At 35.8% G+C, this 15,549-nt stretch overlaps 1 protein-coding gene across 11 annotated transcripts in view; it reads right to left on the bottom strand.

The window, feature by feature from the left end:
• LOC108607389 (protein pangolin, isoforms A/H/I/S) overlaps positions 1-15,549 on the bottom strand; it is a 34,886-nt gene that overhangs the window by 10,768 nt on the left and 8,569 nt on the right. For 6 of the 11 annotated variants that reach the window (XM_017998148.2, XM_017998147.2, XM_017998149.1 and 3 more), the window contains exons 5-8: positions 10,093-10,204; positions 5,420-5,507; positions 5,286-5,366; positions 5,075-5,224 (exon numbers count right to left, since the gene is read on the bottom strand). In XM_017998148.2, the coding sequence (XP_017853637.1) occupies positions 5,075-5,224; positions 5,286-5,366; positions 5,420-5,507; positions 10,093-10,204 (431 nt within the window). Of the gene's footprint in view, positions 1-321; positions 2,686-5,074; positions 5,225-5,285; positions 5,367-5,419; positions 5,508-10,092; positions 10,205-15,549 lie in introns of those variants that run through there. The other 5 variants (XM_017998143.1, XM_017998142.1, XM_017998145.1 and 2 more) reach the window with 3 other exon arrangements.

Raw genomic sequence — 15,549 nt, forward strand, 5'->3', positions numbered from 1 at the left:
TTTCAATATAGACAGCGGGGTTAGCTGTTTTGTGTGTATGTGTTTGTGAGTGCATGCATGTGTTTGCTGCGATGACCTTGTCAAAGTGTATTTAAAAGTTGGTGGCGCCCAACTTTAATTTGTCCATTTGTTAACTATCCTTTTGGCATACACATTTAAATATCTAATAATTTTATTATAATATAGTAAAAAAAAAAAAAAAATGAATGCAATAAACTATATTCTTCTTAATCGCATTTAAGTTGAATCATTTTTAATTGAGAAACCAATTCAATCTTAATAGACGATTGCTTGTAGTAGTAGGTATCATAAAGAATTTACATTTTTTTTAGTCTTGTTCCTATGCTTAAGTCGTAAGGAGCATCACTTATTGGGTCTCCATCGCAGCTATCATTACGTCCATCTGCAGCGGTTTGTGTGTTCCCAACGCTGCTAACACTGGATGCTCTAGAAGTTGCTTTCAGTGAACCAAACTGAGCTTTAAGGATGTCGGTGAAGGTGCGTTCCTGAAGAGTGGTAACAGCAGATCCACACCGAATTACTGGTGGTGGAGTTGCAGCTGCCATTGAGCTAGAAACACACGCATGAGCACGACGGATGGCAACTACTTTGTAAGAGCTGCTTTCAAGCTCAGGCGGTGATGCTGAAGTTGAGGTCGATGTCGAGGATGAGGGAACTGGGGTCTCAATGCGGCGCGCATATCGTGATTTTCGTCGATGAAGTTTATTATTTATTCCTGCGCCAGTAGAATTAGCGGCAGCGACCATGGGTCCTGTTGAGCAACTGCTGTTACTGCTGGTAGGAGGTGTTGCAGGCGTAGGTGGAAATTGTATTTCACTCAGGTAGCCGGTTGTCAAATCGCAGTCACGCTGAATGGTAGCGAGGTGGGGGGCTGCAATCGGTGACAGATTTACGACGCTTAGAGGACAATTCTCTTGTTGACTGTGTACAATTTCGGGACTATTAAGATCTATGCCACCTGGTGTTCTGAGAGAACTTAGCTTCGGTCTTGCAGATAATGACGCATATTCTAAGATTATTTCTGCTGCAGTGCTACAATTTTCCCTTGGCTCACCGGATGTATTTGCTTTTGGATGCCAAATGCATTCGGGGGAAGGAGTGGATTCGAGCTCATCCTCATAATCAGGCCCTAATGCATGATTATGCTCATTGCCATTATTGCTGTCGGTATCGCCTTCGCCGTCACCATCGCCATCACTACCGCTATTTTCAGGATCACTGTGCGCTTGACTTGCTGACAAAAAGGAAAAGTATTTTTGGTGATTAGCAGAGGCAGCTTGTTGCAATATTATATTTTCAATGTCTTTAAGCGTACGATGCGCAGTATTTGTAGAACTTGACGTCGACTGTATATTTCCATCTGTCATTAACTCCTGTCTGTGAATATTTTCTTGTTCTCGATCTTGCGCTGCAGCTCGGAGATCCTCTGAATCCTTTACTTCCATATCGCTCTCAGCAGACAGAGCAATAGAAGCTAGAGCCATCACATTATGTGTGGGTGTTCTGGGTACATCTAGTGGAGTGAGTCCCAAGCGCTGAAGACTGCGCAAATAGTAAAGTTCGGCACTGCTCCACTGATGGTAGAGCCGCTGAACTTGGTCCAGCATACTCTCGATCTCTCTGCGATTGTCATCCAATTGCCTTTGCACAGTCAACTCCAGAGTCGAGCCTGTGTTTGATTTTGAGCTCAAGCTTGACTTGCAATTGGGATAAAGGTTGAGGTTGGGGTTGGCGGCATGCTTACCCAACATTCCATCGGACTGAGTAGATTTGTTATATTGTACATATTGGGATGTTCCCAAGCCTTGTCGAAATTGACTCCCGAGCAGTATAAGTTGCTCTAGTCCTGTTTTGACATCGAGCAGTAGAGTCTTCTGCTCCTGAAAGAAATAGCTGGTCGAACTTGAAGTCGATCTTGATTTTGAGAATCCTGAACTCTTTGCCATTTTTTCCGTCTTGTTAGGCGAACTCTTGCTATTGTTATTGCTTGTGGAATTGTTACTCATATCAATTTCAATTATATCGCTTTGTTTTCTTTTATTATTGTTGTTATCTTGCGATAAATAAAAGGCTTGTGCTGCTACTTCTGTTTCTGCATCTGATCTCCTTGTTAATGATGCGCTTTTTACATTACTCGATTCTGTCAACTCCCATTGGTGCTGTTGATCGTGTTCTCGGTCCTGCGTTACCGCTGATGATAAATATGGCTGTTGTAGAAATTGAGCATAGAACAATTGTGACGCTAACATTTGTTGCTGTTGTTGCGCTGAAGTTTTCGGATTCGACAGCATATTGCTGCTATATATGCGTGCCAAGGCTAAAGGAATACGATTATGTATGACGGTCGCATTCTCAGGCGCCGTTCCGCACTCTCCTTCCCCACTGTTTTCAATAGGATCGGCCAACCTTGACCAATGCTGCATTATATCCTGTTGCTGGCGAAGAAGCAGCTCTGATACCAATGCGGACGCAACAGGCATTGCCACATTGGGTGCATTGAATATATGTTCCCCTTTCTTTTCTGAGATATTTTTCACAACATTCTCATTATAATCGTCACAAACAGGATTGGGGTAAGCTGTTTTACTAGAGAGCTGGTAATTGACTAGAGCTATTCCAGAAGCTGTTGATGTCGTTTTTACTATAGATGAGCTTGATAACGATTTTGAGGAGACTATGGCGTGTGTCAAATTCGAAGTATTTTGATTTGCAATTGTTGCAGAAGTAACTTCAGTTTCATCCGACATTATCGTATTTAGGGTGTAACTTGGTATCGGAATTGAAATTCTAATAGATGTAATAGTATTGATAAGCAATATGATAATTTTTATTAGTAATCAATTACTTGTTACTTTTAGTTTATAAGCGTGCTTAGTTAAAGCAACACTATTTGCTAATGAATGTTCAAATGATATATTTTTGAGACAAACACATATATATTTTAGCAAATTTATAAGTTTTTGTTTTTCGGTGAACAATTGCATTTATTTTTTATCTAGCAATTTTCAATTATTCATGTACTTATATGACACAGAATGTGTTCTTTTGATATTCACATAGCGAATATGCAAATTAAAAGAAAACGTTTTTAGCAATAACATCACTTCATATTTTCCACAGGAAAATCTGATTATTTATATTAAATAGTTTATGGATATGAATCAGAAACACTATGCTTTTTATTTAGTTTTCTATAATAATTATGTTTGTAGTAATAGAGACTGTTTTACTGTTGTCTTTTAAAGAGTAATTTATAATAATAAAAAAATAAGCATATTCGCTTTGATAATGTGTAACTATAAAAACTCTACGCACTCTCTTTATTTAATTAGACAGGCGCAATGGCCACAAAAGCCCTGTTGCCTGCCTGTTGCAGATGCAAATGGGAGAGCTTGAAACGTTATATATGTATACTTGTACATATATTCAATTTAGTAATATATATCACATTGACAATTACGGTCTTTAATTTCAATTTTATACTTAGCGTTACTTTCACATATTTTAAGAAGCTTTCGTTTAAAGTATTTCGCGGGTGAGTATACTTCACGTTTGTATGTATTGCCTGGATTGATTTGTAAGTAATGATTGAAACATACAAACAAGTATGTACACACAATTATGTAGGCATATAATATTTTTGGAAATGGAGAGTTTTAAAGTAGGCGTTTTTTTTTATCTTGAAATTGTATCAGTTTTTCACATGTTAGACAAGTGAAACACATACAACTCAACAAGCACTTATGCATCTTTAAACGTAACGAATGCGTTAATCAAAATGCTTTGAAGAATAATTATATATTATTTATATTACTAATTGTGGATGTTCTTATTTACAATGGTAGCTTAGTTATTAGTTATATTGTTTTAAATTAATTTTTATTGATTTAAATGTGCTATAAGCAAATGGTTGCTTTTGGGGGCTTTTGATAATAATTGCGAATCGGCCGCAAATTAAACTTTTTGCTATCTCGTATATACACTGCTGCTAAAGAATTTGACGAATTACTTTCGACGTTTGGGGCTAACATTTTACCCGTGAACTCTCCTATTCCCTTATCTCTCTCTCTCTCTCTCTCTCTCTCTCTATGGTTTTGTGAGAGGCCGGTCTGCGCATAGAGAACATGAAAGTGCAAGTCGGCGCATTCTAACTTCCAAGCGCATATCGTTGTGGTTGTCATTTATTAACATTATTTTATACAAGAGAAATATATGATCCGTAAAGTTTTTTTTTACACTTTTTACTGACACAACAATATAAACATGTTTATAGAATTAATAAAACCATTAATCCGTTATATAAAAATAAAATAAAAAGCCCATGAAAATACCCGAAAATGAGCGATAAATTAGTTCCTTACATTTTCAAATGCAATCGAAGAAATGAAACAGAATGTTACTGCCAGCCAATAGGTGGCGCAACTTTTAACATTTTTCACCTTTTAACATTACAGTGCTCAGTTTTCCGTTTTTAACTTTACAGCAATTAATTTACAGCGCCATCTACCATTGGTTAAAACTAGCCATGAGCACGACCGATAGAGGTTTATCTTTATCTTTTGTCGTTTGGATTTAACTTAAAAATTTTCTCAAATCATGTCCGAAGCTTTAAAATTTTAAGCCAACAGAACAAAGTATGCAAAGCAAATTTAAATCTGAATAGATTTTATGTGGTCTGTTTAATAATAATGTGAATTTTTCCCGTGATTTAAATCGTTATTTACTTTTATATTTTTTATTCAGACATGCCTAGCATTTAAATAATGAAAATAAATCTAAGTAAGAAAATTATACTCTTAAGGGTTGGAATTCATTGCGCACGCTCGTCTATGATGAGAGGGCCAATGGGATTCTTTCACGTTTGTGTATGGACCTGTGTGTGTGTGCATGGGCATTAAATATGGCGTCTGTTAGGTCCCACCTACTCAACTATCCCTGCTAAGTTTAAAAATATCAAAACCCATACTTATAAATACTACTCTAAGCATACACATAGTCTGTCTAAAATATATGTATTTAAAATATTTTTTTATCTTTTGATTATTTGCGTTACCTTGAATACCGGTTGTTCGTTGTGATATCCTGAACGCTGCAATCCTGCTTTGAACTAGACGCCACAATTGATGGATGTGAGTTCAATACGTGGTGAGGGGAAGCATGTACTGATGGCAAAAGATTGGGGGAGAAACTAAATGGAAAGTCACTGAAAGTAAAAGGAATTCTTATCATAATTATCATTACAGTATATCAAAAAAGACAATCACCTTGATAATGTTGTGCTAATTGGCAATGTAGATGGGTAAGGGGTCCGAAAGCTAGATGAGGAGTATACAGATGGGGTGTGCCTGAAATGAAAAAAAAAAATTATACAATGAATTTTTAATTTACAATAACTTACCATGAAGCTACTTGCGACATGTCGGGACTGAGCATCGGATAGGGATATTGGCTGGCAGCAAAAGGATACAAGGCAGGACGTGGGAGACCTGAAATATAAATATATATTTTGTACACATTAATTATCAGATTTTGGATAATATAACATGACTAAAGTCAAGTCAAAATAATTCTAATAAATTTATTTTTCCTAAGTCAAGCTATCTTTCTTCATATCGGTATATATATAAGGTATGACTGTTTATTTACTTTATGTTCATTTGCACACCTGTTAGCTAGCAAAAATCGAAAATTTAAAGACTTAAACTTTTATATTAGACTATCTGCGAAATATATCAGCCAATTTATGTTCATGTATGGAATATACATCAATAAATTAATCTTTTCGTTTGTGCTGTTTTTGGGATCAAGTTGACACATGTGATGGCCTATTTATTTTAAGTAAAAAACTAGACGCTGCCAAGCTAAGGACTAGCAAGACATTATAATGTATTTAAAGGAAACGATAATGCTTGAAAATGGTCAAGAAGTATTTTTAATAAAATATGTAACTTAAACATGGTTTTGCTACAATAGTTCTCCAGAACAAATAGTTCTCACGACATCAAAGGAAGGTGCCATAGGTATATTTTAATTGACTGGCAGAGTGAAAAAGAAATCTGATCTTATCTGTACTATATCCTTTTGTAGAATTTTCATATTTGGATTTCGATAATCAAATTCAAACTATTCTTGCGAGAGGGTACCCAACTTATATCACATATATTCCCATATAAAAATGCATGTGCATAACAAATATTGTGAGCATTTGTTTATCTATAAAAAGCATCACATAAGCTTCAAATAGGTCCAAAAGGACAAATACAAGACCAAAGCCATAGCCATGAGTTCAAATCTAGATCAGCTACAAATGATTGCCCAAAAGGATAACATGCCAACTTGCAAGGGCGGAAATGCGTTTGGTTGGACCGTCGTGTAAATATAGGATTATTTAACAATTTTGCTTTATTCTCAAGCCGTTTTTACTTTAATTGAAAATTTGTTGTCCCTGTCTCGATTTCATGCACAGTTGATGTTGTGATTATCCTGGTATTCTGTAACAATGAATGAACTTTTCAACGTTGTTGTCATTTTGAAGTTTTATTGTACGAGCAGCAGTAAGCCAATGTTGTATCGAAGAGAAGGCATAGGACACTTTCAGCTTAGAATGTGGGGTAAAAGGGTGTACAGTGGCTGTCATTGCCACAGCAATCAGCCGCGGGCGAGTGCGTGTGTCGCCGCTGGGAATGGGGTGTAAACATGGAATGGATTGAAACAGGGGTAAGAGCTAGGATAAGGGCTTGTGACAAAAAGGATGTCATTATTATGTGGTTGTGCAACATGTTTTTATTCATTAGTCGCATTTATATATGTATTTTTTTTTAGTTTAGACTTCAAGTTGAATGAGTTTGTGTGTATTAATGATACAGACACCAGATGCAGTACTCTTTTGGTATTTGCTTGTCGGCAGTTTTTATGCCACACTCAACTATAGTTCAAAAGTTTCATACATTTTCTTTTAAATTAAATTATCAAATGTATCGTTGCAATCAAAAATAGTTAATTTTTGCCAATAGATAGTTGAAAAAATACGTCCCAAATAAGTAATACAAGTCATGTCACCTTCCATTTGTATGTGTACATAAAGAGTATGTGCCAGTCCTCAATTCCAAACTCAAAGTTTATTGCTAATTGTGCTATTAATGATATTTCCTTTGTCAGTATATTCTCTTTCCTTTCCTTTGTATTTAAGTATTTTTTACTTAAGCTACGAGAGCATATCATTATTTTGCGAAGGGGGATTTTGAAAATTGATGTGCCGATTGCGATCCTGATCACTATGAGAAACATGTGTAAATTGTTCAGGCCCACAAGGGTTGATGACAACCCGCCACCACAGACCCTCAACGACGTCCTTTTTTAGTGCCGCACAGCAGGCGGTTGCCCTCACGCTTTTATTCTCCGCTTAAAGAAAACACACAACACTAATAGCTCAGCAATTAGGCAACTAAACTTTTTTTTCAATTCAAACTGATTTTGTCAAAATAAGGCTCGCAGTTTTATAATATACATTGATTGAATGAACAATCATTAATGGTAGTACATGTGTATAAACATGAATTAACCTTATTATCTTTTTAATTAAATTCTTTATTTTTCATTTATGTTTTAGTTAATAATACTTTAGACATGTTCTTTATCAGTGAATCTTTGTCATTTTTCTTAAATTAAATCTTATTTATACTTTAATATATGTAATAATATGTATAAAAAACATGCCAAAAGGGAATGAAAAGGGGCAAAATTTCATCAACACGTTTTGAAGCATTGCTTCGATACAGCTAAGTTTCCCAAAGTTAAACCAAATATGCATGAATTTACTGCTGAAGAACCCGTGTCCAAGTAAGGTAAGATAAACTTCGTTATGCTTCCTAGTTACCTATTCCGTAATGTTTGATACCAGTCGCCGTTTACAGTTTTTCTCACTGCTGCATCGCGAGCAACCTTTTTCAGAACAACATTGAGCTCAGTGATTCTAGTCTCCAAAGTGAGAACGAAATACAATGTCCTCTTTGATCTTACCGCCATAGTCATAGTTGAAGTTTGCGAAGCCTGCGTTGCTTAGGGTACTAAATGTAAATCTGAGGTACTTAGCCATCGATCTACCCTAATATAATTTTTCTGGCCACACTTAGGACCTTCTGGAAGATTCCGTCGCTTGTCAACGAGCTGCTTAAACCCATGAGCTCGTACCGGAAGAAGCACAGCCCGAGAGCATGATTTCCATGTCGACTGAAAGCCCCGATTGAGCAAACCCATCTAATAATCTACCGACTTTCCCCGCGCTATCATTTTTTTGCATTGGCCAGAAATTGAAATTCCTTCAATCAGCATCCTACACCAGTTCACCAATCAGTATTAACCACTATAAAATATTCTTAGCTATTATTGAACATTTATTTTCTTACTATCACTTACTTAAAACAAGTGGACAAATTAAAGTTGGGCGCCACCAACTCTTATTGTTAGACTAGGGCATCGCAGCAAAACAACAGCGCATGCTACACATGAACACATACCACAACACAGCGGACGCGTCACAGCTCATTTTCGCTGTAGCGTCAGTCAGCGAAACCCGCTCCGCCGCTGCGTCGGCAGCGACGTTTGTATGGCGCGTCAGCCCGTGCACCCTGCTGTCTATATTGAAAATTTCTGAAATCGGTCGAAAACATGACTAGGCAATTTTGTGACTTATTTCGGATTTTTAAAGATTTTTGTACTGCCTTATATATCGTTTTTTTCTATTTGCGGGGGAGGGGGGAGGAAATAAAAAAAAAAGTAAAATAAAAGCGTAGTGTCCTGGATATAGGAGCACCTACATACCAATTTCGTTGCTCTAGCGTCTTATAGTGTTGCTGAGAAATCAGCACTAATACAGACGGACGACGGACATAGGCTATAATCGACTCAGCTCGTCGAGACTGATTCAAGATATATTACTTTCTGGGGTTCTGCCAACGCTCCTTCTCCTCTGTTAATTCATTTAGCAACTTCATAATACCCTTTTTCTATTTTTTACAAAAATGTCAAAGTGTATAATAATAGTAGCTCAACAAATATTTAGGAACCTAAATTTCTTAACAATCAAGCAACGATGAAAACAAGAGCGAATGAGAGACAGAAAGAGAAAGACAACATTTATAGTTTGTGAGTAAGCCAACCGCAAGCTATTGACTTTTTCACCCTTCACCTTGCAGATGAACCTCATTCAACCTCATTAGTTTCTGCTTCAAAAGCGAAATTCAAACAAATTATGAAATAATAATTGCACATGATGCGATTTAACTCGTAATGTGTATGCTCGATTACGACCATCCATTCATTCATTTTGTCCAAAATTTCCCTTATCGTTGCTTTTGAATGGGTTCTCGTTCAGAATTCTGGGCTGTAGGGTTTTTTTTTTGCGGTGGTTGGCCGGTAAGAGCTCCGGCTGGCTGGTTGATCTAATGGGAACCAACAGCGTAAATAAAAGGCATGCACTTAAGAGCTGCTTGCGGATTACATGGCATTATGATCCTTAACAATGGTGCCATACTAATAATTGAATAACACAATAAAATCACAGCAATAGATGAACACTAGCTATATTTATTTCTCCCGTTCCTTCTACTGCTTTTGTGTTAAAGCAAGCACAAGAGGGCTATAATAAAGCGCACTAGAAATTCATATGTGTTGTGGTTTGATTTCTCGCACGTTATACTCTAATACAGCGCTTGGAGACAAAAAATCTTTACAATATAGATCGTGTTTTGCTAAAAATAAAGCATTAGTATAATATTATATATTAATACTAAATTTATGCTGTTTCGCTTAGCGCTTGTTTTTTCCCACCTACATGTTTTCAACTTGTTAAGAAAATATATTTGTGTTTTGCGTATAAAATACTTGAGACAATGATTGCAATTTTCCACACAATTGCCAAATAATTTACATATTGCTCAAGTCATTTTCTGCCTACGTTCAAAGGAACGAATACATTTGCATTGAAGTTCAAATTCGAATACACTTTGAACTTTAATTGGCCTTCTTTAAATGTACAGACATGAATAAATTCACACAAGCAATAGTACTTACCCATTGTCTTAGGATCCAACCGATACGGGGGTATACCACAATGTGCCGGTGGAGGAGTAGTTAATGGGTCGCCATTAGGGCAAAAAAATGGAGGTAGTCCAATTTTGCTGGCCTGAAATGATTACAATGGTTACAATTTTTATTTACTATATAGCCAAACCCGTCGTTGCGAACGGTAAATTTGTAAGCCCATTTTAATGTTAATACTAATACAGTTAAAGTGAAATTTCAATGTTCAAAGTTAATGAAATTTAGAAAATGCATTTCGTGGAGCGTGCTTTCAAACTTAAATAAATTATCAACTGTTTAAAAAACACATTATGTTTGCTTAAAGTTGCAAGTTGCGCGCGTTAAATAAATTGTAAGCGGTCTTGACTTGTTTTCAGTGAATTAAACAAAAAATAAAAATGTGAAAATATAAATATCAAAATAAAATTATATAATTATAAGTAATTTCGTTGAAAAAAACATCTTAATTTTTGTTTGTTATGGAAACTTTCAAGTATTTTATGTTCCTGTAATTTTCCGTCTTCTTCGTAAATATTTAATTCTAAAATATCATTACAAAGCTCTAAAGCCCTACTTTTACTTCAGCGTGATTAGTTTTAATGGCAAAAATTAAATTAAAAAAATAAGAACATAATGCGGCCGAGACTGACAATGAGATTTTGATGTACAAATGTAAGTTTAATATAATAATAACAAATTAAAAAAACTATGCCGGCAAACGGACGGTCTACGTCGGGAAATCACTAGGCTTCCAAATTGTTGGCGTGAGTCGGAATTCATCTAGGAACTGTTTTCGCATTAGTTAACACAAGCTTTTGGACAAGCAGCCCTCTTTTCATCAGATATTGTTACCTTGCAAGTTTATATCCTTTAATTCTTGATTTGTGTCTATCACGGCTCTTTCTGCCTGTTACATAGAAATCTAATTTGACTAACTTATAAGATATGTACATTTTTTATGTACTGGGTGTACAAATGCATCACCACTATCGTACGCTTTCTCTATAAATTTTTTTTTTAAGATTTACGAATTGCATGGAAAAACAAATGTACTAACTACTACTTTCACAGCGCATTCTGTAATAAGAGTAAGTAAAATCGCATATGCTTACATTAGTGCCCTTGTAAGTCAACGAGAATACTCGCATAGAGGGACTGCGAGACAATGACGATGCATCCAAGAAGAAAGGAGCGAGGGCATTAAACTTTGCATTTCGTTGAACTCTACTATGCCTACGGTGAACCACATCCAAATCCATCCCCTAGAACACCACCCACACTCTCAATCGCAGCCCCAGCCACCACGCACAAGCAACAGCTATAGTAATAAAAACAGCAAATTAAGAGCGACTAGTAAAGAGAGCAAAATTAGAGCGGGGCCTTTTCATTTCACCTTTAACCCTTAAAGAATTCACACAAAAGTGTTCAAAATGAATACATACGTAGATTTAAATTCTAATTGAATAAAATTGAAGGTTCTGTCGACCCATAGCAGATTTGTAATTAAATATTATTACATTTTTTGTTAAATTACCTAAATATATTATTTTATGAAATGAGCTATAGACATAAAAAGATCTTATACCACTATATATTAAAGTTAATAATGACTGACTACAAAATAAAAACCAAACCAATTTAACAGTATGAAATGGGTTAAAAATATCTATCCTAAATTTATTACAATGGAGATAAGTAAATTACATATGTACATCGTATTGAATGACAACACACCCTCTACTAGGTTTATGAGGGAGTAGGAGACATTTCCAATCTCACAAAGTAAACAGATTCTTGATCACCAGAACAAATTGGTCCGTCCTTTATTAAAAGTTGGCTGGGTCCAAATTTCGACAAGAAACTTGCTTACTTATCAAAACGATTAATGTACGCAATTCTTCGTCATCTTACTTTGCTGGGTTAGTTTTAAACATTAAAAAGCAGAGCAACTATAAATGTGCATATGCTTAAGATAAAAAGGCGATCTAAAGGCAAGCCAAACATATAGTAAACACTACACACACATACGCATATGTATGTTTATACAATGTATATAAGTGTTTTATACCATGCATGGAACCATAGACGACGAGGTTGGCGTGGGGTAGCAGCGACTGAAACAGTGGGAAAGCAGCGTTGGCGGCACTTTTTATATTCGTTTAGCGGCGGCTACATCAAAGACATATTTTCGGTTTCGCTGACTTGCTTGCCTTTGCAGCTGTATTTGTTGTAATGGTATTGCTATATCTTTTGCTACTTGTTGTTATTATAATTGTGTGTTGTTGTATTAGTGTTCTTTTATTCATATAGCAATGGTGACAATAACATCAGCAATAATGGCAAATGATCACATATACGAGGTGTGTTTAGAAATATCTGAAATTAGATAGCTACGTGGGTTCGATAGGTTTGATTTATTATTTTTCCTTTGATTAAGATAGATATTTCAGCGATTTTCACGGAATTTTGGGGAACTTGAATTTTCAACAAAAACAGCAGCGTATTGAAGTTTCTCAGGAGTCACAAAATTAGCCCAATACGGATTGGTTGTAAATATTAATAGATTCATTCTAACTTTAGCGACCTTTGTGAACATTAAACTGTTTTATATTCCAACATAATACAAAAATATAATAAAAATCGGCCTCTCAAAACTCGATAAAGCATTTTGCTCTCAGTAGAATATAAGTTTCCCAAATCGAAAATGTTATAATTATTTTGAGTTAGTACCTAGATTTTTGTATTTTTTTTTTTTTTTTTGCTTATTTTGCTTCCTGGTTGAAAAGCAAAAGAAAAAGGGTAAGCCTTGTAGGTGGCAGGGCGCTAAAAAAAATTGTTTATATGCTGTGAAATTGAAATGGGACGCCATTGTTTAAAAGTGAGCTGCAGTTATAGACTTGAAGGATTCGAATTTGGGGGTTGTTCTTTGTCTCTTATTAAAATGCTCGCAAGCTTCGGTACTCAGAACTTTTGGGTGGTTGGTCGCTTTTTCGTTTCCACTTCAACACACTGCACTGCCGTAGCTTTGCCTTTGGTTCCTGCCTAGGTTTGCATCTCCTGATTTTGCGTCTACTTCTGGCAGTGGGCGCGCTTTTTTAGATTGCTTCCTGGGCTCGGAATACAAATGAAGCTTTTGTATATGGGTTTCGGTGTGTTTACATACGTTAGTCAAAAAGAGACTAGCTGGCGAGTAAGAAAGAGATAGCACAAGTTTGAGCTCTTTGTGTATGTGTGCGTGTGTGTGTATGTATGTGTGTGCTACCACCAAAGTACACCGAGCCGATAATAGCCGACCTCCAACAAGAGAGAAGGGTGGAGCAAAGCGCTGTAGACGACATTTGGGGGTGTACACAGTTGTTGGGTACAACGTTTATTAAAGAGATTTAAATTTAAATACTTTTGGACCGATATAGATGGCCGCTTTCCATCAGTCTTCATAACATGACAAGTAACAATCTCCACAAATGAGCTACGAAATATTTTATATAAGTATAAAAAATACTGTTAAATTACAAATAATGGCTTTATCGAGTGTAAGCATATTATTGATAGATTTTTCAAATTTGATTTCATATTATATTACAATGATCATGGATGTTGTTATTAACAATAATTAATACAATACATGGACTTCCGTTAATTTCATTAATAAAATAAAAAATATAAATAAATTTTATATAGATATTTCCACTCTTGATAGAACTGATTGAAAACAAAAATTGTCTTCGACGCAATACATAAAAAAAGGAAGTTATAATTATTAGAGAAGAATATATATTATTGATCAAGCTGATTAGCACAGTTAAACACAAAAGTTATTAAGGTAACAATATCTAATGTAAGGGTGTTAAATCGACAAATTTGTCAAAGCACTTGTGTTGACTGATTCAACACAGGTACATGTTCAATTCCCACCTGCACACAGTGGTCGATTCAGCCAATCTAATAAGTAGTTTAAGCAACATAAAAATTAAAATTTTGTTGATATTTCTTAATTTTTTGAAAATTAACACTACGCCAATAATTCTAATTATCTGCGTCGTCCAGTGTGAAAATGGTCTGCAAATCCTTAGCTTATTTTAAATACGCGGTGGCAATTCCGAAAGGCACGCTATTTTCACTGTGGCGTATTGCATAATAATGCATGAGTATTATAAAAAAAATCATATATTTGTTTTTTTTGCGGTAACTAATTTGTAAAATAATTTATTTCGAAAGCTATAAAATTGATAGATCGGCAGCAGTTTTTCTTATTTAAATTTAATTAAACTTTTTATACATTTAATAACAAATTTTGCTTGCAACAAAAAGTTCTCAGTTAAATGTGAATTTGTCATCTGTCGCGGATATTTTAAATGTCCCACGCTTTGTGTATAGTGAAATTTATGGATTTCAATAAGTGTTAATTTATAATGATAGAAAACAAAAGAAATATAAGTTGGAATGGAATTTTTATGAACCTTTAATGTCTAAACTTAAATTTTTATACACTTTGACATTTTTTGTAAAAAATGGAAAGGGTATTATGAAGTTGCTCAAATGTATGTAACAGCGGAGAAGGAGCGTGCAGACCCACACAAATATATATAGTCTGATAGCTGAGATCTGAGCTCGATTATAGCCATTCCCTCTGTCCGTCGTATGAGTACTGTTTCTCAGCAACTATATGACCTAGAAGCACCAAATTTTGTATTAGGTGCTCCTTATATCCAGGAACTACGCTTTCCCCCGCAAATCGAAAAAAGCTAATATATATTATATATCTGAAAATAAATTCACATAGTTGCCTTCGATGTTTTTCGACGCGATTGTGAAATTTCAGAATGATCGGATAAAACTTAGGAATTATTTTACATTCGATTTCAATATAGACACGGGGTGCACGTAGCCTGAGCGCCAATCAAACGTCGCTGCCGCCGCAAGCGCGCCGTCGCTGCTGACGCTACAGCGAAAACGAGCTATGTCGTGTAAGCTGTTCTGTGTGTATGTGTTTGTGAGTGCATGTGTGTGTTTGCTGCAATGCCCTAGCTAAAGTGTATTTAAAAGTTGGTGGCGCCCAACTTAAATTTGTTGTAAATGGTTCTAGCTCCATGAAACGTACAGATTTTCTGCGCTATATACACCGAGCTTATTGACCAGGCAAGAATATCAGGGCTTGCGCTTGAAATTCACTTATAATTTTATTCCGCTGTGGTACAGACCACAACCGGGATGAAACAGCGTCAAATCAGGTGTCGTCCGAAGCTGACATGCTTGTGCCATGCCTCCCTCTTCATGTTATGCTTAAATTCATTTAAACTACAATATAAGACCGTCTAACCTAAAAATACGGAATCGTTTGCCGCAAACTGAGCTACGATAATCATGGAGTGGGTCATGAATGTACGAACGTGAACCTGTTGACTGCTGTCGTGTTGCTTCTATGGCTTAGAATGTTTGCTGGCAGTT

This window comes from Drosophila busckii, chromosome 4 (assembly GCF_011750605.1).
Source record: "Drosophila busckii strain San Diego stock center, stock number 13000-0081.31 chromosome 4, ASM1175060v1, whole genome shotgun sequence".
Lineage (NCBI taxonomy): Eukaryota > Metazoa > Arthropoda > Insecta > Diptera > Drosophilidae > Drosophila > Drosophila busckii.